This window comes from Poecile atricapillus, chromosome W (genome assembly GCF_030490865.1).
Source record: "Poecile atricapillus isolate bPoeAtr1 chromosome W, bPoeAtr1.hap1, whole genome shotgun sequence".
NCBI lineage: Eukaryota > Metazoa > Chordata > Aves > Passeriformes > Paridae > Poecile > Poecile atricapillus.
In genome coordinates this window covers 14,278,822-14,304,745 of record NC_081288.1, presented here as the reverse complement: position 1 = coordinate 14,304,745, position 25,924 = coordinate 14,278,822, and the positions used below count along the sequence as shown (strand labels likewise).

General features: G+C 41.0%; 1 protein-coding gene across 2 annotated transcripts in view; it reads left to right on the top strand.

Moving 5' to 3' along the window:
* Positions 1 to 25,924, top strand: part of COG5 (component of oligomeric golgi complex 5) — a 175,906-nt gene that overhangs the window by 147,930 nt on the left and 2,052 nt on the right. For both annotated transcript variants that reach the window (XM_058864008.1, XM_058864009.1), the window contains 7 exons: positions 4,514 to 4,624; positions 6,001 to 6,063; positions 6,866 to 6,969; positions 8,339 to 8,576; positions 16,858 to 16,934; positions 17,419 to 17,545; positions 18,114 to 18,193. In XM_058864008.1, the coding sequence (XP_058719991.1) occupies positions 4,514 to 4,624; positions 6,001 to 6,063; positions 6,866 to 6,969; positions 8,339 to 8,576; positions 16,858 to 16,934; positions 17,419 to 17,545; positions 18,114 to 18,193 (800 nt within the window). The remainder of the gene's footprint in view (positions 1 to 4,513; positions 4,625 to 6,000; positions 6,064 to 6,865; positions 6,970 to 8,338; positions 8,577 to 16,857; positions 16,935 to 17,418; positions 17,546 to 18,113; positions 18,194 to 25,924) is intronic.

The following is a 25,924-nucleotide window of genomic DNA, read 5'->3' as shown; positions in this document are numbered from 1 at the left end:
ATGCATCTGACATGACTACTAGGGATCTGTGCTACTGCTTTAAATTCCTTTTATAGCTAGTGAAGGGAAATAGGTGCATACAAGGTGCATGTACTCTCTTCCCAAAGTGGGGGTTTTAAAATAACCTAGGTGAATTACTCAGTGGAAGTTCTTATTTCTCTGCATTGTGGTTTCTTGCATGTGGTCAGGTGAATCATTCCTGAAATTTTCTGCACTGGGCAGCTTACTGACCCAAGGTGAAGCATCTGCACTCTCTGGAGGTGAAGCAGTGTAACCCTGTAAGTGTACTGAGGGATACAAACTAAAATAAACTCTTTTTCAGGAGAACTTCTGAATTCAGTGAGAGCACAGTGCCAGTCATGGCTTACAGTTTCTTGACCATATCAGGCTGAAGTAAGTCAGGTGGCCATAAGTCAGCTTGTTCCTCTTTGTGATACGTTTTTTGTGCATCGGCGTCTACAAGTGTCCTTTTTGGTTCAGTAGGCTACCTGATATCAATCTACTGCATAGGTCTCAGATTCAGTTGAATTAGATGTAAAAACACGCAAAATTCTTCTATGCAGCTTCCTCCAGCTAGTCAGCTGCTGGATTGAACCTGCATATTTCAGCCTCCTACTTCAGAGAAAACACTCATATGTATGTCAGAAAGGCACTATCTCCCTGTGTTTCTTTCTCATTTCAGTTTAACAGCTGCCCTTTCTGTTTTTAAATGCTGCGTGGGACAGAAGCTCACATTCACATATTTAGGGCACCACGAGACACAGCCTTTGTCCCAGTGCCTGGATACATGATACAACAGTCCTGGCTAATATTTCCTGGTAGGATACCTCTCTTCCTGACTCTTCCTCAGGAGCAGTGTGCTCATGGCCCCTGTTGGCAAAGGCAGCTCACACTGACGAGTCACCCCTTACAGAATCGATGATTGTTGGGGAATGGGTGCCTGTGCTACTGCCCATGGAATTACTGTGAATAGTAGACAGGCTTGAGGAACAAGCAGAAACAATTTAACCAACTGAAATGAAGACAGAAAGATATCGATTGCTATACTTAAAGCAGATACAGAAATGTGGAACAATTACAGTCCTTGTTGCTGCTCATTCAGGTCTGGCTTCAACATAGTTTCTTCTGTTTTCAGCTAGCAGGCTTAAACCAGACTAACTCCCAGGGTGACTGACAGCTCCCTGGAGATGGGATCTGGCCTTCAGCTGCACTTGGTCTTCTGCTTGTTTCCCAGAATAGATTCTGATTTGGGATGAAGTCACCCCTTCTGTCCCCCTTGTGTAATTTACCCTTCCTGGTCTTCTGCATTTCAGGATCTATCTGACTGATTAAAAAAGCATCTGATTTTTTCTCCAGTGCCCTCATGAAAAAGAAGGCCTGTGGACTGTGTCTTTCAGACAGCTTGAGCAGACGTGCACGGGCTTCACACTTACTTGACTTAACCTATTTACACAATGCAATCCCCAGTGGCCAGATAACAGAGGAAGAGTAACATTACCTCTGGGTTTAAATGCATAACTTGTGTCTAGCACAGAACTTTAAAAGTACTTTCTGTGTAAAAGAGAGTGATAAATGTGAATCGTTGATAAAAGCCAGTATGCTGGAAAAGAAATCGAGGAGTGGTTTATGTCTATAGCAAAAGGATCATAAGCCTGGTTTCTGGAACCAGGGAGACACAATAATCACATGTCTCCTAACTGGATGCATGATTGCATAATGGATATAAGGGGTGTCAAGAATGTAGTCTGAGGCATTAGAATACTGGAATAATTATAAACTGTCTGAAATCGAGACTCTTGCCAGTGACACAGTGGATGTACATGAACCAAACTGGACAGAGTGCAGAACTTTCTTGTCTTGAGGCAAAGTCAGAAATATCATTGTGGTGACAGCAAGGGAGATTTCTGGAAATGGTAGGACACACCTGCCCATATAGGTGCCAGGTGTTCCCATGGCATACCTTCAGGAGAAATGGTCCTAGAGAGACCTGGGCTGCCCTGTTTCAACTGCTAGTTACAAGAGTCAAGTTTTTCAGGCCTCTTTGCTTTAGACCAGTGGTTTTAGGATGTAGAAGGGATCAGCACATCTAACTGTGGATTTGTTAAAGGAAATTTGTTGCATTCAGCAGCTGCAGGATCATGTCCCGAGAAGCTACAGTTACCAAGAACCATCATGGGACACCAATGAGATGGGCTTCTGCTCAAGAAACCATTTATTCAGCATAGGAACAAACTCAGATCCAGAGTCAGAGAGCCCTGAACAGAGGCAGGGTGGTGGGTTTTGAGGGACAGGACCAGGGTGGAGTTCAAGGTCAGGGACCACTAGGAACACAGCAAGGGAGAAATCCCAGGAGCTCAAACCCAATCAAAGTCCCTGGGCTGCCACCCCATGAGGGTCTGGGATGGGGCAACTCTTCCAGGGCTCACAGGGCACATCTCCTGAGGCAGAGGTTTTAGAATTCACACTAGCTGAGCTTTACAGACACACCTCTCTCTTTAACAATGCTTATCTGAAATAAATCTTTGCCTCCCTGGGCGGGGAGCACCTCACAAAAATTTAATATGGTAAACAATTTTACAAAGTCTAGTTGTTTTTAAGGTATTTTCAAATTTTGCCTGTGAAGCTGTTGTGCACTGTTTCTGACTGCAAGAATTTCTTGTTATTGCAGAAGGGCTGTTTGTACTCATTAATGGTTTTACTTACCAGTTAAGCTTTTTCATCAGCAGGAGAGATAGAGTCCAATGTCTAAGAAATTGTGAGACCTTTACAACTGTGAGGAGTTGAAATTTAAGTAACTGGGATGAAACACTGTACTGGTTTAATAATATATTTTATGTTTAATAGTTGTAAATGTGCAAAAAGATAAATTAGTCTGTACAGTACTTTAAAAAGCATGGAGAAGAAGGTTATTTGTGTCTGGGAGGGTGGTCAACAAGGTGGACAGAGTCTGTCTTTGCACAGCTGTTTTGTTATTAATCTCTGAAGCTGTAAATGTGAGAAACAGAATTCTGAAAACCAGTCAGGTCTGTCAAATAGAAGTATCTAGAAGGAAACAGCGATGTTGTGGCTCACATGACTGTTCTCATCAGGGAGGGAGGAAAATGCTGACACAAGAATATATTTGTCAACCAGTTTAAAGATACATTCTGATATCAAATAATTGAAGGTACTTTGGAAACTACAAGGGCCTCAGAAACCTATTTATCCTGAAATAATCCCTAGATTTGAAGAAAGAGAAATGAACTGATATTGTCACCATAGTGCTGTGAATAAATCAGAGCTCCTGGGTGCTTGCAAAAACCTGTCTAAAACTTCATTAGCGATGATGGAAAAGCTAGATAACTGTGCTTGTGTGCTGTCTGTGTTTATGCTGTGTGGAAGCTATAGGAAGTATGGGAATAGTCTTTCAGTAGTAAAGATTCACTGTTTCTCATAAGTTAAATTTTTTTATATTATGTTTGTTTCTTTTGCTTTTAATTATTACCGTATGCTCAGTTTTAGTTTTTAGGACCTTTCTGTAGCACCTACAACTGCATTCAGACACACTCCATGAAAACCTCTTTACCATGTGCTTAGTGAGTTGAATATATTTTTACTGAGAGACTTTTGGAGCTAGGCATCTTCAGGGATTTCCTGGAAGATAATTCTGTATCCTGAAACATAGATAACTAGTTGGGTAATTATATCTCAGTAAAGCCTTCTATTAATAGGTATTCTTGCTTTAATGTTTAGAATTCTTCTAGAATTCGCATCGCCATTTGTCAATTCTTTGTATTTCTGCAGCTTTGAGTACACAAGAAAGTTCTTGTTTGTTTACCAGTTGCAATTTATTATATTTTAAATTGCAAATATATGCTGTGGTATCTTTACAAGACTGTTCCATAGTTAGTGGCTATTTATGTATCATCCTGGAACTTTGATTTCTGCTGTAATAATAAAAAATGCATGCTTTGTGCAGTTTAACTATGAAGAAATATTTCTTTGATTTTTGCTGAAAAATTCATAGATAAAACTTTAATAACAGGTCTAGCAGTTTTGGTCATTGTAGTTCTGTTTTTCTATTGGCTTATAAGCCTCTAATATCTACAAAGCTCTAAGCCATCTATTTGAAAAACCAGATCTTTTAAGGAGAGGCTTGAATGGTTGTCAGAAGGACAGATTGAGGGCATACAGAAAAATACACACCGCTCATAAATAAAAGCTGATGGCAGTTTATTTGGCTTCCTCAAGTAGGTGATTTCACCTGATTCTTAGATTACAAAATTCAAAATTTGTTGGTACTGGGTATCTCCAGGAGATCTGGGTCTCAGTGCTGTGGCTTGGGAGCTGAGACAAGGTTCCTGTCACTGTTGTTCAGTCTTTTTAATCTGAAGATGGAAATTCTATGAATCAAGAGTTAAATGGAAGAACATTGGGTAGTGAGGGCCTGTGGCTTTCTGCTGTGGTTGAAGTTTAGTTTGGGGAGATGCACCATTGAAAAAGTTGCTACCAACAATTTCTGTGATCACTGCAGCTGTCTACTCAAGGAGACGCCAGCCAGGTGATTGGGCCACTGACGGAGGGCCAGAGGAGGAACGTGGCTGTGGTTAATTCTCTGTACAAACTGCACCAGGCAGTTCTGAAGGTAGGCTTCTTTTGGCATTTCTCTTCTTGCCACAGTGTTACCTTGCACTATCCTGTGCATATGCTCCGTTTAGCAGATGAGAGCCCTTGACAATTACAGCCCAATTTTGTGTTAAGAGTGTTAAGAGCTGCACCTTGCCGTGCATTTGTACATCTCTTTGAGGCTGGGCTGGCCCTTGTAAGCACCACTATATGACAAATTGTCAATATTAGAAGAATAAAGATATGTTTATAGAGAATAATCACATCTGACAGCCATTACTTTGTGAGCACAAACAATTGAACTCTTCGTTGTTTCTTATCTGTCTTTGTACTAATCAGCCTGATAGCCCCCTTGCTGCATCTGCTTCAACCCAAGCTTATTTTTTTCAGAAGATCTTCAATGCTTTCCCACAATTGTGGCTAAATGGAAAAGGGGAAGGAAAGAGGGAAATCAAGAAAAGCAATACCTCACAAATATCTCCATACATTATTACTGTGACTAAAATATGGCCTGGAAATTTTTCAGGACCAAGCAGAGTTATGAATAATTCCAATTTACTGTTTTAGTGATGCCAGTTGTTACACAGTCTTTGTAAACTAAACCAAATAGGTATATTGGTAGTTGCAGTTAATCGTATTTCAATCCTAGCCTGATCAGAAAAAAGATCATGAGTACTCCTGACTCTGGATATGTTCAAAGAATTTTAAAAAATGCTAAAAAGCCTATAAAATTTCCTTGGATTTTGCAAACAGATGGTAGATAACTTTTAAGTCTGCTTTCTCTGATGTACTTAGTAATGAACCTCATGTGTCTTAGTGTTGGAGTGAGATCTGATATGATTCAGTATTTGAGTTCAGTACTTATCTGGCTTAAAAATACTACTGTGTAGCAGGTTCAAGACTGTAAGGAAATTGGTAGAATAGTCCTTCGGATCATTCCTTGACTCTCAATTTTAATATTGTTATAGCTGTACATAAGCAACTATTTAACATGTTGTGCGTAATAGTCATAATACTGAGAAAGAACAACTATTCCTTCAAATATTTGCCACAGAACTGCTTGTGTAGCTCTCCACAAATTCTATACTTAGCAGTGGGAGAATACACCAGTTATTTTTATTCTGATTCTGTTAGCCCTTCAGCTAAATTTCAGCTTAACTCCATTGAGTCATTTCTTCGCCAAGGCAGAATCAGTCCATAGGAAATCTGAGAGCAAAGGACTGATACTGATGCATTGAAAATTCTGTCTGTATAAAGCACACTTGATAGTTATCTGTAGCTATGTAAACACTCATTACTAAGGATAACTCAGTATGTTTTTAAATGAAGCTGAATATTATGTATTCTAATAATTTGCTGAATGCTGACTATTAACAGTTACTTTACAATTTTTAGGTTATTACCAGTCAGAGCTCATTTCCAGCAGCTGCTGAGCAAACGGTCACAACTGCCTTAAAGGTAATTGAATGTCCATATGCTTCAGGGATAGGGATGAGCTTGGCTTTCTTTGTTACACTTAAAATGGGCACTTATTTACCACATAGTATTTTACATCAGTATATTTAGTAACAGGTATACAAATATTCTGACTTTTCTAATTTATTGTATCTGCAATTCCATATGTGTTACCTGTGCCAAATCACTGCTTGAGTCGGGCTTGTATTCAGAATATTCTCATAACGGTCAGAACATAGATGTCATCTGACTGTGAAAATAAATGTCTTTCTCTGCAGCATTCACACAGCAATAGCTGGATCCTTCATCACCCCCTTTCTCCCCCGACAGATACATCAAATTACAATTTTTATGCGACCTGGTACTTTCCTGGAGGGGGATGTGGATGGCTGTGCAGCCTCTGTGGATGACAGCTCTCCAAGTCCATCCTGCTGGGCACTGACCTGGGAGGGGTTGTGTGCAGGGGAATGAAGGGCAGCTTGTGTCTGGGGAATGAACAACTGAGCCAAGTGTGCACCAAAACATGTACATGTACAAGCCCGGAATGCCAAATTGCTGTGCACCTTTTTGAAAGAAGGCTTTACACAGAAGCAGCAAGCAGCTTTATTTCTGTACTTTACTGGTAAAATCAGTTAAAGAGAAATGTTATCTTTAGGTTTGGTTCTCCTATTTAGCATTTTCTAATGCAGAATAATTAAAATCACTGATAAAATGAACTGTTTCCTAAGGTATTTCTGAGGTGTCAAAATGCAAATGCTTCTAGTTTTTGTTTCCTTACTTCTGCCTTTTTCTTATTCTATTTTAGGCAGTCCATGATCTAATGGGTAGTGCTGTTCAGCCGCTACTGAACTCTGTAGGAGATTCAGTGGAAGCTATTATCATCACTATGCACCAGGAAGATTTTTCTGGGTAACTAGAAATATCTTTCATATTTACCATTGCTCTCATAAGATGTCCTGCATGTGTGTAATAGATTGTTATTGCCACAATGTCCTTGAAGAAAGAGTGCTTGTTTGTTGAGGGGAAGGCGATGCTTTATGGCTAATGAACACAGGAAGCAGAATTACACCTATCTGTTGAAACAAATTAATCAGGTAGCATCCATCTTCTTTCCTTCCCCTTTTTTTATTCATACTGGTTGAGTAAAATTCATTTCAAATAGAAAAAGAAAGCTGACAAGAGGCCATTTTTGTGCTTAAAAAACCCTTTTGCTTTCAAAATGTGGTTTTTTTGGACAGTCTTCAGAACTGTCAGCATTCCTGTTTCTCAAAGCGTATAGCCTCTGATGTAATAGTTAATTTTAACTTTTTTTTTTTAATCTCATGTTCAGTATGTTATGCTGGTTTTCCATAGCATTTTCATTAAAATTTCCAGGATTCTTTACGTGCCTGGATCTTTAATCTGATGTTTAATTGAGACTTATTTCCTAAATTTTATTTTAGTTGTCATGTCTGTTCTGACATTGCTTGTGTCATCATCAGTTGTCCTGTTTTCAATCTTTGTTTCTGATCTTGAAAATTCACTGGAAGTAGTATATTTTCAGAGATGTTTTGAATTTTCCTTTTGACTTTTTTTTTTAAACAATATTTTACCCTTACCCTTTTTTGGCATCAGTAGCACAGTACCTCTCTAGGTGGGTAAATAGTTACCAGCCAAAGGCTAAGTTTTGTTAGATAGCCTGTGTGTTCTTCTAAGTTTGGAAGAGCTCTTTTACCTGACTGTCAGTCAAAGAAAGGGAAACAGGATTGTTTTGTGTCCAGGGGCTTCTGTGCTGCTTCTGTGATAATTGTCACTGTAATTCTGGGTTTGGAGGAATCTAGGAGACTGATTCTATACAGAGAACAGGTTTGGGATTGACAGGCTAAATTAGTAACCCTGTGACGTGTTTATATTTTATGGTCCACTATTAGAGTTTCAAATCAATAACTGGGACATTCAAATTTAGGATCTGGATTTCAGGTGTAGACTCCAAATTGAAGGAGGCTCTGAAAGTTGGGTAGGAGAGGGATGTTTTCCTTTATCTCATTGTTTCTTGTTTCATCTTTTAATTATTCATGGGCATGGTTGATAAAGACGTACTTTTTGACTATAGTTTCAGGGGAGCTACATTCTCCGTATTCTGAGTAGAAATGAGACTCTACAATTCATGCCATGACTTGGTGGGGTAGGAAAAAAATTTAAAATAATCCAATAGGTTTTGGTTGTGTTTTAAAGATGAATTTAGCTGCCCCTATTTTTTTTTCTTCTTTTTTTTTTTTTTTTCTTTTCTTTTTTTCAGATCATTATCCAGCTCAGGAAAACCAGATGTCCCTTGTTCCCTCTACATGAAAGAGCTTCAGGGTTTTATAGCAAGAGTCATGAGCGACTACTTCAGACATTTTGAGTGTTTTGACTTCGTCTTTGATAACACTGAAGCCATGGCTCAAAGAGCAATTGAACTTTTCATTCGCAATGCCAGTCTAATAAGGCCTCTCGGTGAAGGTGGGAAAATGCGCCTGGCAGCGGATTTTGCACAGGTACCCTCAGTGCTGATTTCTGCTTTTTAGTGTCATTTCACCAATTGCACTGAAAAGTATCAATGCTTTTGTCCCCGTTGAAGTGTAAACAGGCAGTTGTAGAGATTGTTGCATTCCAGGTCTAAACATCCTCTCTGATAAGATACTGGATCCTGAGAAATGCATTCACTAGGTAGCTGCAGATCCCTCATCACTGTAAGGCACATTCAGGGAGGTCTGGCAGCTTCCTGTGCAAGTGACTGTTGCATTTAAATTCAGCTGCATCTTGGCACGTTGTCCCACTTGGCTGCCCTCCTCAGCACGTCCATCATTTGCCACCATTCATCCACTTCATCCTTGCTCCCTCTTCTAATGGAATATGGTGTGTCACTTCCTTAATCACTCTATATATCACGGTGCCCACCATGGTTAACAGTTAACTCAGCTCCTTTGCAGTGAAGGAGACAAGATAAAGAAATATCAAGTAACCTGGGGAAGTGCTGCCCTGTTTGAAACAGAAGGGCAGTTGTCTTGTGGGATTCTCTTCATGACTCAATTGACTGACCTGCCTCTCAGCTTTACCTAATTCCTATGCAGGACTAAACCACAAAAGAAGTTGCCAGATTCATATCCACTCCCTGTCTGTGTTATCTACTATATTAAAATTTAATTTGTCAGCAGTACCACTGTATGGTTAACATGCCAAAGAATCAGGCATCCATGGTTCAATCTTAGGCTGCCCTTTGCTATTATCTGAGTGGAAAAGGGAATTAGCACCAGCTGTCTGCATACTGAGTGCTGCTTTTGGCTGGTAGGTAACTGAGGTAGGAGAGGAAGGCAGGGAGGGAGGAATTGCTGCCACCTCCACTCCTTCTTGTGGCTGCTTTGTATCATTTGCCTGTGAGTTACATACTCCTGAGTAAAATTTTTTTATTCATTACTCAAAAACAGAAAATCAACCCTTAACCGCAGAATTGAAGGGGAAGTTTTCAATTGCTCTCAGCAAGGAGGTTCCATTCCCTTCTATATTTTGAAGACAATGGCATAAAATTGGAAGCAAAAAAAGGACACTTGGCTCTTCCTGTGGAAGGAATAGAGATAATTTTTGTAATTTATGCTAATTTTAACTAAAGTAAGTCATATAAATTTGGAAAATATTTTCACCTGATTGTACAGTAAAAGCATCTGATCTAAGCACCTGTTACAATCTAAAAATATAAGTTGTTTATAATTTTTTAAACACTGATTTTTCCCATTCTGACATGGGCTGCCTTTTAAGTGAAAAATGAAGGTATGTTTCTGTAGAGTGTAGGAGAATTTGCATGGTCTTCCCCACTGTGTTAACTCCTGAATGGACAACTGTGTAGAGATAAATATTCTGATTTCTTTTGTACCACAGAATCAAAAAAAAAGGGTTTGAATTCATTCCTGTCTTCTGCCTTCAACTGTTGCTACATCTGGGGGCTTGTGTTTTTCTTTTCTTCACATTACACCGTATTCTTGGCTTGTTTAAAAATGGGCTTGAGACAAGAAATCAGCTGCATGGAGCCAACTCAGCGCTCACTCTGTGCCTTTGAGCATTTCTGCACAGAGCTCCTCTGGGTGTCCACACAGGGGCTGTAGTGTCCAGAATGGCCTGGACACTGTATCTTCTTGCTCGGGATAGAAGAAAAAGGATTAAAACATTTTGTTAGTTTAAATCTGCCTTATATCCATGTTCTCCATGTGTGTGCTCCTTCCAAAACCTGGTGGATTTTGTGCACATGCCCATGATGCCAGCTCCTGGGAGCCTGGCAGGAAGGTGGTTGCTCTGATCCAGCCAGGAGTCCTGGTATAAATGCAGCTTTAATCCTAATGAGGACTAAGAGAGGTTGCTGCTGCTTTTGTCTGAGTAGGGCAGGGAGCAGGTATTTAGCTGGGCTGCTGGCTTGATGAAAAGGATAAGTTTTTTCAAATGACCATTAAATGCTGTGTGCAGGGGGTTTTTTTCAGTCCCAGAAAGGCACTGCATTGTTGGACTAAAGCCAAACCCAAGGGAAACAACCGGCCTAGAAAGATACTGTGTGTAGGAGTAGGTTTGTTTATAAACTGTTTTTACTTGTGTTCTGTCTTGTAATTTTTAATTTTCTCCATGCAAAAAAGGGTTACATGTTCCTGCTCAAAACTGACTTTTGAAATCTAAAATCCCTTCTGGTATTTTGGGATTGCTTGCAAGCAAAACACCTGAGCAGAAATCTGTCTAGAAGCTTTGATTAATTTGAGTTCTTATTATAAACACATATGCAATGGATCAAATAACCTTGGATTGCATCAGATTTTGGGTATCTCATGCTTCTTCACATTCTTTCAGGGCACTCACAGAGTTTCAGCTGCCTTATACTCAGCAAGAATAGCTTTGGCTGAGAGTCTGATTTGAAAATTTTGCACTGAAAACGTGTTTTACTGATAAGTTGCCTCAAAACAACAGGTGTCCACACAGAAGGGAGGAAACGAATTTCAAGTTCTCTTCATTCAGAACTAGGTTCGCTGAGGTGAGGTGCATAACAGCCAATTTTCTGGAGTGAGGCTCAGGTACTCATACATTAGGAATTACTGCTGTAGCTCCATTGAATTCTCTGTCTTACCCTGTTTGCAGTGTCAGTATCGCATTTGGCTGTCCTGTGTGTTACGGATTTCTCAGCAGTGAGAATAGGTGTGTGCTACTGTGGCACCTGTAAACAGAGATATGATAGGCTTGAAATATTCCTGAATATCATTAATGTAATTTCATGTAAATCAGTGCTTACAGGAACACGGGAACATTGCAAGCCCTAGGAAATGTGCACAGCACTGCAAGGTTGTTATTGAGTGCAGTGCCACAGCTCCTTGGGAGTCTCATTTGAAACATTTCCAGTCTACAGGCTGAGTGCGGCATCTTTCATGCTCTCAGTTTTTATGCAGGCAATTGCACAAGATTACTTTTCAGCTCACTCCTGTATACTCCCAAATCAGCTTCTTTTATTTGGTTTTGTATTTTCAAGGTGCCCATAATTCAATATTCACATATTTAAAACCAAATTTCACTTTTAATTCAGTACTTGTCAGATTGAAAGAAAAATGTTTTCCTGGAGGCAAGCAAGCCCTGATGGTTTTCAACACTTCTGTTTCTGGGGAGTGAAAGTTCTTCTCCAGAGGACCTCTCAGCTTGCTTGGTATTCAGAGTTGTTAAAGCACTTAAGCATGCTTTGGGATTGTGCCTTGTAGTTCAGGCCTTCCTAAAACCCAATGGAAGTGCTGGACAGAGCAGCAAAGAATGAACTGTTTTTATTGGTCCTGTTTGAATTGATACTATTCTCTACATGCTTTCCTGTATTTCTTATCTAGGCATGATTTATGGTTGGGATTTTTGGCATTGTTCAGAGAGTTTTGATAGGGTACAGTTAATGCTGCCACCAATTATTCAAGTCTTTCTCAAAAAAATACTGCAGAATATTCTGGTTTCAATGAATTTTCCTAGAAAAATATTTTTATGGTAGAAGTTTACAATGCTAAATTCTAATGTAGAAGAGCTGTTCCTATCTGCTGGCTAGTTTGTGGTCAGAATCTGGTTTCCTGATTCAGTATGTGGCATTAAAAAAAAGCAAGAATATTAGGTGTTTGGATTTTTTAAAATGTAGAAGATTTGCTCATTTGATCAAACACAATGATAGAGGTGTAAAAGTGCTTTTTATAATTTTTCCTTAAAAAATTCCTTTCTAGTTTCTTACGGAGAAATGAGAGCAGCAGGATGCTGTAATCACAGTTGTAGTCATAAAGACAGAAATTACTAAAGCTAAAATACATTTAATGTTTTGTGCTAATTATCTTCCTGGAAAGAGGGAATTATTTGCTGATATGTGTTATTTTAGAGGTGTTACAGCTGAAGGATTTACTTAAACATCAACTGCTTTGGAATTTCTGCACTGGGGAGAAATCAAATTGCACATCCCTTCAAGGCCAGCTTCTTTCATATAACAGTTCAGCCCTTCTGCTCCCTTGCTTGTTAAAGCATTCTGTCCTGGTGAATGGCTAGAAAAAAGCATTTTGAGGTAACATTTAAAAACCTGGAATTCATCTTGGCCAGGAGGAAATGTAATTGCTAAAAATTTAATGTTAAGATTTTCCAGCTGAAAAAGCAGCTGTTTAAGTAATGAGAGATCTTGAAAATACCACAATAGGCATTAAACAATGACTTCACTATATTTTTTTTTTAAAGCACTCTTCAATATATATGCATTATCTGTATCTAGACTACATATTAACTTTACCCTTGGGTTGCTGAACATAATCCAATTAGAGAAGCCAGGCATGTGATGCAATTTTTTCAATATGGCCAGCCAGTGAATAGTTCAACAGATAATTGACCACCTAGCCATGGGCTATGGCAGAGTCATATGAGAAGAAAAGATAATATTGCCTTTTTGGGCTTAGAGAGCATGAACCATTGAGAGGAAGCATATGTTGGGTTGTGTCCTGCGAAGCATAGTGAACTAGCATGTATTAATCATGGAAAAGCGATGGGTTTTGAACAAAGCTAGAAGAAACAAGTCATTAGGCCTTCTTCTGTTCTATCTGCTGCTTGCTTTTTGGCAAGCACATTCATCTCCTAGTGCTCCCCTTGGACTGTATGTTAATGCTTATATCACATCAAGCCTCTTTGTTTACAGATTATTACTTGAATGCCTGTTTTATCACTGAATTTAACCTGTATGTTTGAATTTTCAAATTTGCAGTTTGTAAGGGAAATTTGGAAAGGAAACAGAAAATACTGCTTACTCTTTTATAGGTAAAGTTCACAGGACGTGGCTGAGTGAAAGGTCTTGCACGCACAATACAAATACTGGCTGCCAACAGCCAACAACATCCCCTGATGTAAGAGCTCACTGACAGGCTTTGAAATGATAGCTGTGTATCACAGCAAAGGCTGCTACAGTATAAACTCGCTGTGTGAATCAATAGTTGATGCCGTTTCAGGTGATGACAGGTAACACAACCAAGAAGTGATGCACGCTCAATTCCCTGCCCAATTCCAGCACCTTAAAAACAGCAGCTGGTGCAGCTGAATGGTTCCTCCCCAGCAGTTCCTCCTGGGCTGGCACAATGCTCAGCAGAGTCACTAAACCCCTCTCAGTGGCCTCAGAAATGATTGTGACAGCAGAAGGATGCCGTAGCATCCCACTGTGTCACTGGGCTGAGATAAACACCTAAAATTCAAGCAAAGAAAACAGTCTTAGTTATTATGTGAATTATACTTTTTCTTGGAGAGAGATTGGGTTATAACACAAAGACTGGTATTGTAAATTTAAAAAAAAGAGTTTCTGTGGTTTATGTACTTTTTTACCACATTAGTTTTCACTCATTCCCACTCTTCATGAGTCAATGTGAGATAGTATAGTATGCTGCAAAGCTTAAAAACAATATTTTTCTTTGGCAGCTATTACTTCACGAATCCACCATCTGCTGCCATTAAATCTATCTAGTTCTAGCAATACTAATAATTTCCTACAGTGAATAAAGGTTGAAGATGAAGTAATAGAATTTTCCAAAGTAATTTTTCTTCTTTAGTGCTTAAGACTAAAAGTTTTAATTTACAGAAACTACAAAGTATATTCAAGAGAATTCATTTAAATTTGTTTTAATAAGGGATTGGTTAAGCTGTAGAAAGTTTCACTTAACGTCTCATTACTTCATATTCTGTTCCAGGAGCGAAACAGTCTTTTAAAACTTATTAAGCAAAATTATATTTTGCTATGCTGTTATTTCTTCCCCCTCATGAGTACCGTTTGATCCACACATCTCTGCTTCCACAAGTCAGACTGGCAGTTTGTTGCCTGTTATCAAAGTCTCTGAAGAACCTAAAGGAATTATCTTCTCCCTGGTCCCTCACAGTTACAAGCCCAAAGCTCCCACCAGAGCTGGGACACCAGCTCCTGCAGGATATCAGTTGCTTCCAGCTGCCCCCAGCCAATACTGACGCCTGAAACAAAGCTCTGGAGAAATCAGAGTCTTGCTCCCGTTCGTTTTTCAGCATCTGTAGGATTCCTGTATCATGATGCAGCAAAGCATACTTAGTTACCTCCTCTTTTTGGCTGTCTGCTCCTGATCCTGTGGGGCAGAGCAGCCTCTTGGCTTCCACCTGGTGCTCCTGGGGGAACAACATGCTGAACTTGCTGTAAGCTTCAGTGCAGCTTGGAGTTGGAGCATGTCCCTGCAGCAGTTCCCTGCAGAGCCTGCCCTTCCTGGGAGCATGCCCTCACTCCCTGGTGCCAGCAGATTCAGCACAGCACAGCAGCTGGTGGCTCTTGAGCCACAGGGACATTGACCTCCCACCTGCGTGCAGGAGAGGTGACCTCATCCTCAGTGTGTAGAGAGGGGCCATTTCATAGCCTAAAGACTTGGGGACCAAAAAGAGCAGCAAGCAAGAGGAAGCCAGACTGTTACTCAGGTCTGGAGCCTTATTTCCTTGTTCCACATCCTGGATTTTTATTCACTTTCTTCTGTGAATGAAATCTGGTAAAATGCAGATTTCAAGTGGCCTGGAAGTGCCTGATGTGGGCATGTACTCTGAGGTCCCTGGGCTCAGGCAGTGGCTTTGCACTGCCCATAGGAAAGCTCTGTGGGGCACTCCCCATTGCTTTCCAGAGCTACCCAGCGCTCCTGTCTGCAGGGGAAGCCAAAGTGCTTGGGCTAGGCCCTGTGGCTTTCCCAGCTTTGCCTGAGTGTCACGTAGGGGGTTACTCCTACAGACATGATCCACCTGACCTGTTCTAGGTGTCCACCTGGGGAAAGGTGCATTGCCCCCCCAAGAGTGGCTGCTTCTCTCCACTGCCTTTGACGAGAACCTGTATATGTTGAGAAGCAGGTGAGATGACTCCTCCACTGCCACCTGCTTTTAAAGAGGGATGCCTGAAGTATATGGCCTTGATTCGCATTATTCGCTAATTTAAGTTTTTCTGGGTTTAGTTGAACAATGGCATCATAGTTCACTGCACCTTGTTTCTTGTTTATGCTGGAATCCCATGTGGTCTTGGTGAAACTGATGGCCCAGCCTTCTCTGTCTGGGGAAATGCCACAGCTGGAAAGAAAAATATAATCGTATTAAAGACTTCACTGTAAATAGTGTCATATCACAAACACTTTGAAACTCGTTCAGCAATATTACTTACAAGGGAAACTCATTGTATGGTGGTTTTGATCTTGTTACTTATTTTAGCTGTCATCCTTTGAAACTTAATTTAATTGTGCATTATGTGTAAATCAAAGTCTGAATAGTCTTTCAAGTTGGGGATTTTAAAAAACAGAGAATAAAGCTTGATCCCTCATTTGACTGACACTTCAGGAATGCAAAAAATAAAGACTTTTACTCATGTCTGAGTAAAATTACCTGCGGGGTGTTTTAAGTGGTAGTGTTTGTATTGGTGTGCACATTAACTGAAATTTTGCTGTGTAACGTTCATGTTCAGTCTGGGATCTAGAAGGGAAATTGTTCTTTCTCACTTCTGTGTCCTCAATGTCAATGAAGAGCCTGTGATGCAATTTAAATGTAAAAGCCCAAGTGGAGCGCAGCTCTTCTTCAAAAAAGCAGAACTATGCTTCAACAACAGAAAATGTTTTAAACTTGTTTGTTTTTAAAGATGGTTGCTCTAACTCAGAAACCAAACAGTGTGAAAATAAGTATGAAAATAATGCTCTTACTCTTTTGACCATGACTCCATATGACCCTTTGGCAACAGATCACAGCTGCCTTATATCTAATCTGTATAGGTTTTGTGCCCCAAAATTTGGGGCTCACTGTTCAGGAAAGAATAAATTTGACCTTGTCCTTCACCAAAGGAAAGGGTGCCCAGCTGAAATGTGTCCGCAGTTTTACTGCTTTAGCAGTGGAGAACTGCCTATATTTGCTTTCTTCCCAGGCTGCAGTCAGATTTTTGGGGTATTGACATAAGTGCTTCATTAGGAAACTCATCACCAACAAAATAAATCTGCTGCAAGAAACAAAGCTTCAGTTTCAGAAAGCTTATGAGGCCCCTTCTGTTGTTATGCACAGACTATCTCTATCATTTGTCACAGAATGCTTATTGTATTGCCAAGAATAAGGCAGAAGTCTTGGCTTGGGCAACATAGTATGAAAGGAAAAGACAGCTTCTTGTCTTAATTCAGCCACCAGAGAGAAGTCACTGACTTAGTCTGCAAGTCTGGATTATTGCTTAAAAGCAGGCTACTTCAATACCAGGTGTTATGTTTTGGGAGAATCTAATTCAAACTGAAGTGTTCGCTTTTGCAGATGGAGTTAGCAGTAGCACCGCTGTGTCGACGAGTCTCTGACTTAGGAAAATCTTACAGACAGCTGAGGTCATTCAGGTGAGTTGCAGTCGCAGTATGACTAAACTGTATTTCAAAACTGATTTATTATCTCGTGTTAGTTCTGATTGAAATGAGAGCTTTTTTGGCAACACCCACCTGCAAATTAGAAATAGATTAAAGTTCTTTTAAATTTTATGCAGAGTATAACTATGATTTAACAATCTTTGTCATGCAAATGTTGGCCAAATTGTACTTTTTTGTCTTCCTTTCAGTACATCTTCTGTATGACAGCGAGTTCTATAGTTACCTTAAATGTTTTTACTGAAATACAAAATTTACAGTCCCGTGTTGTTTAATTACAATAGACAACTGCTGTAAATTTTTGCAAACTGGACCTGTGTTGGAACCCAAGGTGCAGAGTAGTGGCAAAAAACTCAATGATCCTCTTCTAACGCAATATTGCCACCACAGAGAGGCACTTTTCTAATGCATAAGATAAGCTTTTTCTTCATTTCATGAGTATATTGTTACATTTTTCCAGACCACTGCTGTTCCAGACCAGTGAGCATATCGCCAGTAGCCCAGCTCTGGGAGAGGTTATTCCATTCAGCATTATTCTTCAGTTCTTATTTACAAGAGCACCACCAGAGCTAAAATCACCCTTCCAGGTAATAAGATCAACATCTTTTGTTTTCAGATGTCCTAAGGTGAAATGAGCATTGTCGTTTGCTTTAGCTCTTTTAGTTGAAAATTATTCAAGTGTGTATTTTATATAATTTTTTTGGTTTTGTTTTTATTGTGGCAAAGGTATTATGCTAATTGGTTTATTAAATTAAATGATTGATTGATTGATTGATTGATTAATAGTAGGGATATGATAACCTGATATTAAATAGACTCTGAATTCTTTACTGTTCTATCAGCTCATAGTAGAAATTGCAGATCTTTCCCCAGTCTGCAGATTGTCTAGATCCTTCTCTTGTAAGATGCAGGAAACCTAGATTAAAACCCTGTCAGAAATGGGCCAACAGCTGATGTAGGAGATGACCTCTGAGCTCCCAAATAACATACTGGCCTACCCTGTTAATTGTCTTTGATTTCTTAACTCATTCTGCATCACTGCTGTATTGAGAGCCTCATGTGGCTTTCATTTATGTCCTCTTTGATTCTGAAATTGGTGTGTCTGTTTCTTTTTTTGCATTTTGTGTAATTGGTGTTTGTGTTTCTCTGTACCAGAGGGCTGAGTGGTCCATTGCCCGCTACTCCCAGTGGCTCGATGATCATCCATCTGAAAAAGACAGGCTTGCTCTCATACGGTAAAATCGTGCTTCTTTCTTTTCTGCATTTATGGTAACGGAGCACTAACTTATCTGCACACTAGGACTCTTGAAAGGTGAAGAAAAAAAAAAAAAGTGCCTCAGGAGATGTAACCAAACACCATTACCTTCTCTCCACTCATGGGATGAGTTGCAAAGTGTCAGAAATATAAACTGAACTCTCCCCTCCACCTCCCTGTACTCAAACTCTGCAGTGCCTTTAGAAGGAGTACATAATCCTCTTGTAAAGGAAGTAAACCATGCACAATGATGGTTTAAATTAGTAATGAGTTTTTGCAAAACTGCCTCTCTCTTAACTGCTGGAAAGTCAAGGCTGCAGCTGTCCTGTCATCCATATCAGGAAAGAGAAGCTCTGAAAGCCAAACCAATATAAATGCAGGTAGAAATCTAAAGATGGAAGACCCTTGTTACACACCTGGAATGTTATTCTTCAGGAAATCAGCCCATGATCTTTAGAAAGCAATAATTACATCAGATTTTTGAAATCTTGACTTCATAGCTAAATGTTATTTTGCATCTTGAGATGTTAGGAAAAATTAACAGTCTTGTTTCTCAAATCAAGCAAAGTTTTGAAGTATGTTAGAGAAAGCACATTTGTATGAACATGACAAAACCAACCTGGGGATCCTCAGGATTCAGATGATCATTTGGCTCCTAAGGCCCTAAATTTTCCAGCTTTTGTCTGTGCCCCCCACACCAGTGACCTGGGAAAGGCTGTCACATGGAGCTGCACCAGGCTCCATGGCCTGGGAACCAGCTCTGTCCTTGAACTGCCATGCCTGGATGTTGCCAGCTTTTGCTGGAGTGATAAAAGCTGACTTTTACATTCCAGCCAACAGTGATTGTGTCTCAGAAAGTCAACTGTTTTCTGTCCACACTTCTAAAGCAGCCAAGAGGAGTCTGCTATAAATATTTACACTTCCTGAAGCTGATAGCACCAGAGTCCCATGTAGTGAATGGGCCAGTTAAGGAGATACTAGCTGATCACCAGTAGATGTTACTAGGATTTATTTCTGAAATATTAAAATACAAACTGTGTCACTTCATATGTGTATTTTTTGAAAATCATACTTGTGATTAGTTTATCTACAAAACTAGCTTTTCTTGAATCTCAAGCCATGACACTGAAATACAGGGGCATAGGTGATATATACAGGAGAGCAGTATATGTTATCAGTTATGATTATTTTGATTGTAATTTCTGTCTTGATAGTACTAGCAACACTGGCAGTGTTGAATCTCAGTTATAGTAGGGAAAGCCAAGAATGCAAACCATTTGAGAACTGGTGGGATTTTGTTCTCTTCTATTCATTTTCCCAAGTTTGAAAATGCCTTCCTTAAACACATTTTTGTCTTTGTCTGCAATTAAATTTCATTCAGACTGATTGAGTTAATGGGCTTGCTGGTGGTCATGTTCAGACACTGATAAATTGTTCTAACCATGGAGGTATTAAGGAACAAATCTTGGGATGAGGCTTTTAGACTGAGACAGCATCATCCATTAGACCAAGTAGTGAAGCTGGAATACTTAAGTTTTCCTTTCAATCCTTTAATTGAATCCTTTTTTCATTTTGCATGGCTGGTTTTCCATATGTAAGGCAGGCAAGCAGACATCAGTCACTAGTATGACCATGAATCACTCATATTTTCTTTAATACTCTATTGGAAGATTTCTGAGCCTGCTCCTTTTGTGTCTCATATGAACCTTAGCTGAACTGCAGGCATCTTGCTCTTCTATCAGTCACCCTCTTCAGGGTTTTTCCACCCGTACTCATTTCAGCTGTGTGAGTTGAACTTTGGATGTTTGGAGCCTTCAGATCCCTGCATTGTCCTATATCAAGATATTATCTTTTTGTTTGCTGCAACCTTGCAAATGGTAATTTTCTGCAACTTCCCGTTGTAACAACTGTGCAATTACTCTAGGGGCCTGCTACCTAGATATTAATTTCCTCGTGTTACCAGGATCCTTCTAGCTTCTTATTAAAGCTAATTGGAGTGCTTCTTCCGCTCTGTAGGTCTTAAATGCTTCGCTTGCAATGTGGTGTGAATGGTATGAATTAGTCCCATTCTGAGCATTTTTGTGCATTTCCTTCTGCTTCTATTTAGCACGAGGGGTGGTATTTACCTGGCCAGAGGTATATTTTCCGGACTCCCTTTATAGTCAACAGAGAGAAACAGGTGCTGCTGGGGCTGATTCATCTCATGCTGAAGCAGGTACCTAAAATAGGTCAGTTGCACTGTGTCCTGAAAGCTGCCATTTTCTCTGTTCAGTGAATGCAGTGTGGGCTGGGACGCAGGAGCTCTCTCAGGCAGCCAGCTGCCCTGCAGACATTTAAAGCTGGGTGAGATGACCCTGCTGCTGGTGTCCTCCCTGAGCAGGGATTGGGTTGAAAGGAACACTTCTTTAAGTGTCATGGGCAATTTTTTTTTTTAAATTAAGCTTGAAACCTCAACTTTTCTTCCATAAAAGAAACCCTATTAGACATGACAGGATTTGAGCTAGTCTGAAGGACAGTTACATTCTTACCTTTGCCATTAGAGTGTGTGTTAACTCCCCTTATTCAAGCTCACCCTTGCTGAAGCAGAGTTGAAAGCCAGGCCCAGTGAAGGGTTTATTTCCATAACGAGCTGCAGTTTTGAGCTGGGGAGTTGTTCTGACCACTCACCTGCCCGGGGCAGGGACAAATGGCATTTTGGGGAGCGCTGTGAAAGCCCCATCTGTGCGCTGGGCTCGGTGTGGCTGGGTCAGCACTGCCTCTGCCGCAGGGAAAGAGCGCGGCCGGGAGGGGAGGCTGCAGCACTCCAGCATCCATCAACCCTGGCTGGCACCCAGGTGTCTCTGCCAGCACACCTCTGAGCTCTCCATTGTGCAGGCTGGAATAACCACAGCTGTCTCCTGCTCCTCTCTTGTCCTACAGGTGATGCTGTTGAAGGTTTTACTGTTCGGTTTTACAGTAATCTTCATAGCCCTGGATTAAATAGGCCCGGTGTCACACAGATCTGCTTTTACACAGCAGATTTTCTGTTTTCTGCTTTGCCCTGAAGTTTGCACAGCAAACAGACTTTTACCGAAATACTAAAGAAAAGTCTGGCCCCAGGGTCCTGCAGCTGCCCTGCTGATTGATGGGGACAGGAGTGCACAGGGTGCAGCCCCCTACTGAGCAGAAAGATGATCCCTGCCTCTCCTGAAGCTTACGATGTAAATCTGACTCCATTTGACCAAAGGCAGAGCCCAGGAGGGTAGTGCTAGGATTTGCAATTCCGTATAAAATTAATTAATTAGAGTATTTGTAAGTGATACACATTAAGATCCCTTAAGAAAGGGATCACAACCCAAATCACACTTTTCTTTTTTTTTCCTTTTAACTCTAGGTATAAATCTTCATGGGTTGAAATAACATTTTAAAGAAGAACTATCAGGGTCTTATATAATCAGCTTGTCCTGATTTCCAAGAAAGCTCATGGTTTTGCTCATGCAAGTGAAGTAATTTAATAAGTGCTTTAAAATCCTTTTCCTTATGTGGGAGGGCATCTTAAACTTAGGGTTTTTTTTTTCTTTACTTCTTATGGCATTTTTAATGAAGCATTAATATATGCAGAACATCCCACCAACCCTCCTTCCATAGCTCTCTTTTACAAACAATATTTGTAATGTATACCATAGCTTGTCTTTTAAAATAGAAACAGATTGCTGAACAGGTTTTATGTCCTTTATTAGACTAGAAGATGCTGAATTTAGGACATTATTTAGTCTAATCCCTTCAAGAGTATGTTTTGTATATTACATAAACAGGGCTTCTTGCATCTTAAACAACAATAATATAACTACATATTACATCTTTTTATATGACAACAGCTGTGATCTCCTCTGTGCTGGAGACTTGATGATACTGCTTTCACCCATAGTGCTGTTTATTTTTCCACAACTGCTTTAGCACTGGTGTTTTTACAGTGTCTTCAATAGGAGTGAAGCCTGCCTTTTTAAACACAAAATTTTAATGGTAGACTGGTGCATCTGAATCGAGTCCTATACTGCCAGCATAGTTTACAAAAGCTCATTTGAGCTAGGAGTGCTAAAGCTTACCAAAATGTCATGGAAAATTCTGCATTTCAAGTGTTAACAAAGCCCCTGAATTCATTTATCACCCCAAATTAGTCAGGTAGGCTTCCCAGCAGCTCCTGTGATGTTCCAAGTTGCCTGACTCAGGCAGCCTGCACTGAAGTCTGGCTGCATGCAGCAGCAATCATCTTGTTTTGCCACAAGCAACATCCTGCACTGTCCATACTCCTGTATGCTGCAGTTCCAAAATCCCACCCTGAAGATTTGTTGACTGTCTTCAGCAAAACAAAATTCCCATCCCAAATGAACATCTGGAAAAATGTCTACTCTATAACCATTGGTGCTTTCAGTTACCTCTTCCAGCCCATTCCTCCCTCTCACTCTGGAGCAACCTCACCTTTATTCTCTGGACTCCAAACAGCCTTTCTCTCTGCATTCATGATTTGTACCATTTTACTACCTGGACCTTTCCTTACCAGGAATGGACAGACTTCCTGGTGTCATTCCCACAGGCAGCAATGCAAAGGAGTATCCTGAGCTTGACCACAATTCCCTGGTAGTGTGTGGAGCTCCAGGTGACGGTGGCTGCCTCTTTCCTACCAGTCTCCAGCAGCTGCAGAAGCTTTTCATCCTCCCCTCGACTGCTTTCCTACACCTGCCTGTGTGGGAGCAGGCCCCTGGCCTTCCCTGGGTGGGCACAGGGAGCAGGGAGTTCTCCAGGCCAGTTTGCTTTACCAGAAAGTGTTTCAGGTAAAGCTACTGATTATTTTATTTATATTATAGTATAGTATAGTGTATATTATGATACAGATTATGATATTATTAAAACATTCCACTTCAGAGTGCTTAAATACTTGTACTGGAGATGCAAGTGTGGGACACAGGAAAATAGTGAATGCTGTTGGAGTATTCAGAAAGCTTATATTTTCATTGTTTAGTGTAAAGCTGTACAAGGTCTCTTTTAGAAAAATGCCTGAGCATTCAACTTACAGTATTGATATTACTGGCTGCATTTGGAGTGGCTAAGAGTTGTGATGCTCTCAGGTTGGTCATATTTGTGAAGTTTGACTCTTATCTCTTTGAAAGAATGCAAGCAAAGCTACAGTAAAAGAGCAAGTGCAGGAGAAGGGACCTGCAAAACTCCTTTTAGTTGCTTCTGATGGAGTTGGTTTTGCAAGTTAAATCAGATTCTTTTGGGGCAGGAGAGAAGGCAAAAAGATACAAGCTCCTAGAAGGTGTGACAGTAGGACTGTAATGTTGCTGTATGGCACTTGGCATAGCCTAGAAATCTCATTCCATCTTGTTTGATCTGATGGCAGTAACAGTCTGGCAAAGGATTATCAAGGGCTCACATTGAGTTTTTGGGTGCTACTCTTATGGTAAAGCTTCTCCCTTTCATCTATCTGGTTATCTCTGTAATCTTTTCCAAGGGCTTTTTCAAAGCAAGGAGATAAGTCACTTAAGGGATAGCAGTGTTACCATCTGGATAATGCTGCCAACCCACAACTTCACCAAGAGGTGTTAGAGCTTTCTAAGTTAAGCAGGTCAATATGTTTTTTTTTCTATTTTCAGCTTTTGATGACTTCAAAAAACTATTTGAGCCCAACAAACTTTGAGGAATGTATAGAAAGGAAAAGATAGGGATACTGCTGAGTTCAAGGGGGGAGATTTAAAATGATGAATGACAGCTACAGTAAGAAAACTCACAGGAGTTTCTCAGCTGTCTTTTTAATACAAGAGACAATTCTTTGTAGCAGGTAACAAACATGTAACATGTCTAACAATTACTGCTGACCAGAGCACTTGAGTGCTCACCTGAGTGGAAATGTGAGACATTTCTGACTCTTCTGAAGCACCTCCACTCATCAGGATGGCATCCTTGATGTCATCCTTGAGCCTTCCCTGCCTGCATCTCTCGCTTGCTGCTCAGTCTGCTCATCATATGCTGGCTTCTCATTGCTACAAGAGACTTTTTTTTTTTTATCTAAAAAGCACAATTTCCTGCTGTCCCATTCCCCCAGTGTCACTTTTTCTCTCTCAATCATGGGATTTAAAATAAGCCTGTGGATGTGCCTAATCTCTCTGCAGTTCATTATGCTGACGTCTTTTGCTGGGAAGGAAGTGAGCTGCTCCCCAGGGACCATTGGGAAGGAGCAGGCTGAACGTTTTCAGGGAGCTGACCAGGTGCAAAAAAGTCAGGTTTACTTTAGCTAGATAAGATAAATATTCTTTCCAAAAAACAAGGGATTTCTTCTCTGCTGTGATCTGTGCAAAAATTCAGATTCCTTACAGTGCATTTGTACCTGGTGTGGACCCCTCAGCAGTAGCTCACGAGTAAGTTGTTATCAAAATGGAAGAGCTCTCAAGTGCACCAAGGCCAACATGAGGAACTGTTTCTGTGCTTGATAATTTTATTTTTCTGAAGCATCTCAGCTGTTCAGTAATCCACTCCATCCTTCTTTTGTGTCCCCCTAGACAATATGTCCTGGGCTTCAGCAAAGAGGGACTGTGAGGTCTGGATGCTGCATAGGGACATCAGGAGCTGTGGTGGGAATTACCTCGTGCTGTGCCATTTCATTCCCATCCTGAGCTCAGAAGTGAAGCTGCCTCAGGTTCTTTGGTTGCACAGTTGCACGCTTCAGTCTCCTGTCAAACTCCATTAACAGGGACTGTATGTGGGGACAGCCAGCTCCTCCTGGTGCTCTGGCAGTGAGGCTGGCGGATCAGCGCTGGCATTTCTGGGGATGGGAAGTGCTGGCAGGAGCAGCCCCAGGACCAGCTCGTGGGGCTGGGCTGCCATAGCTGTCATTGGCTTCTCGGAACCCAAAGCTCAGACTCGTCTCTCCAGTGAACTGAGCACAGGCCTCAGGAGCTTCTTCCACTTGCTGATAAATGAACTTTGCTGGAAATTCTCAGCGATGCTCTTGACACAGATGGGCTTGAGTCACTGAGGAGGGGCCAAGCCTTTGCTGATGTGGCAGCAGCTTTACTCACAGGCCCCAAGTGTATTGTGACCCTGTTGATGTTCCTACCATCTCCTCTGGTTTGTCAGGTTTGATGGGCTCATCTGAGGCTTGTCAGAGCTGCAGCATCACACAGGGATCTTGGCTGCTCCTCTCTTACCATCTTATGCCAGGAGAAGCCTGTGTGTGTGAAACATGGGCTGAATATCACTCTTCAGTACTTTCGCTTTCCTTAAGCCTTGCCTGATTCACTGCCTACTGCTGCCAGCTGCCAGCAGGCACCTACCAGGGAGCAGCGTTGCCTTCAAATCTGTGAACTCTTCGTGCAGGAACGCAGGGTTCCTCCAAAGGCTTGTTTCTTGGAAGTAGCAGCAAACATAAATACAGCTCTGCCTCCAGAGCCCACCATCCTACAGCAGTGGGTGTGTATTTATAGGCACAGCTTTGTGGTTGCTCTGTGTTACCAACTCCCTTGACCCTGGTGCCCCCCACCCCTTCACCAGATGTGCACAACCACCATCTGCCTTCTCCCAGTGGGACTGGGAATGTTCCTGCCAAGTTACTAAAAGCCAGCGGGCTCCCTCACTGGCAGAGCAGCTGTGCTGGTGCATCCTGCACTCCCGGAAAGAAATGCATGAGACAAAATCCAGAACCACTCCCTGCTCAGTGACCGCATTCGCGGCAGGA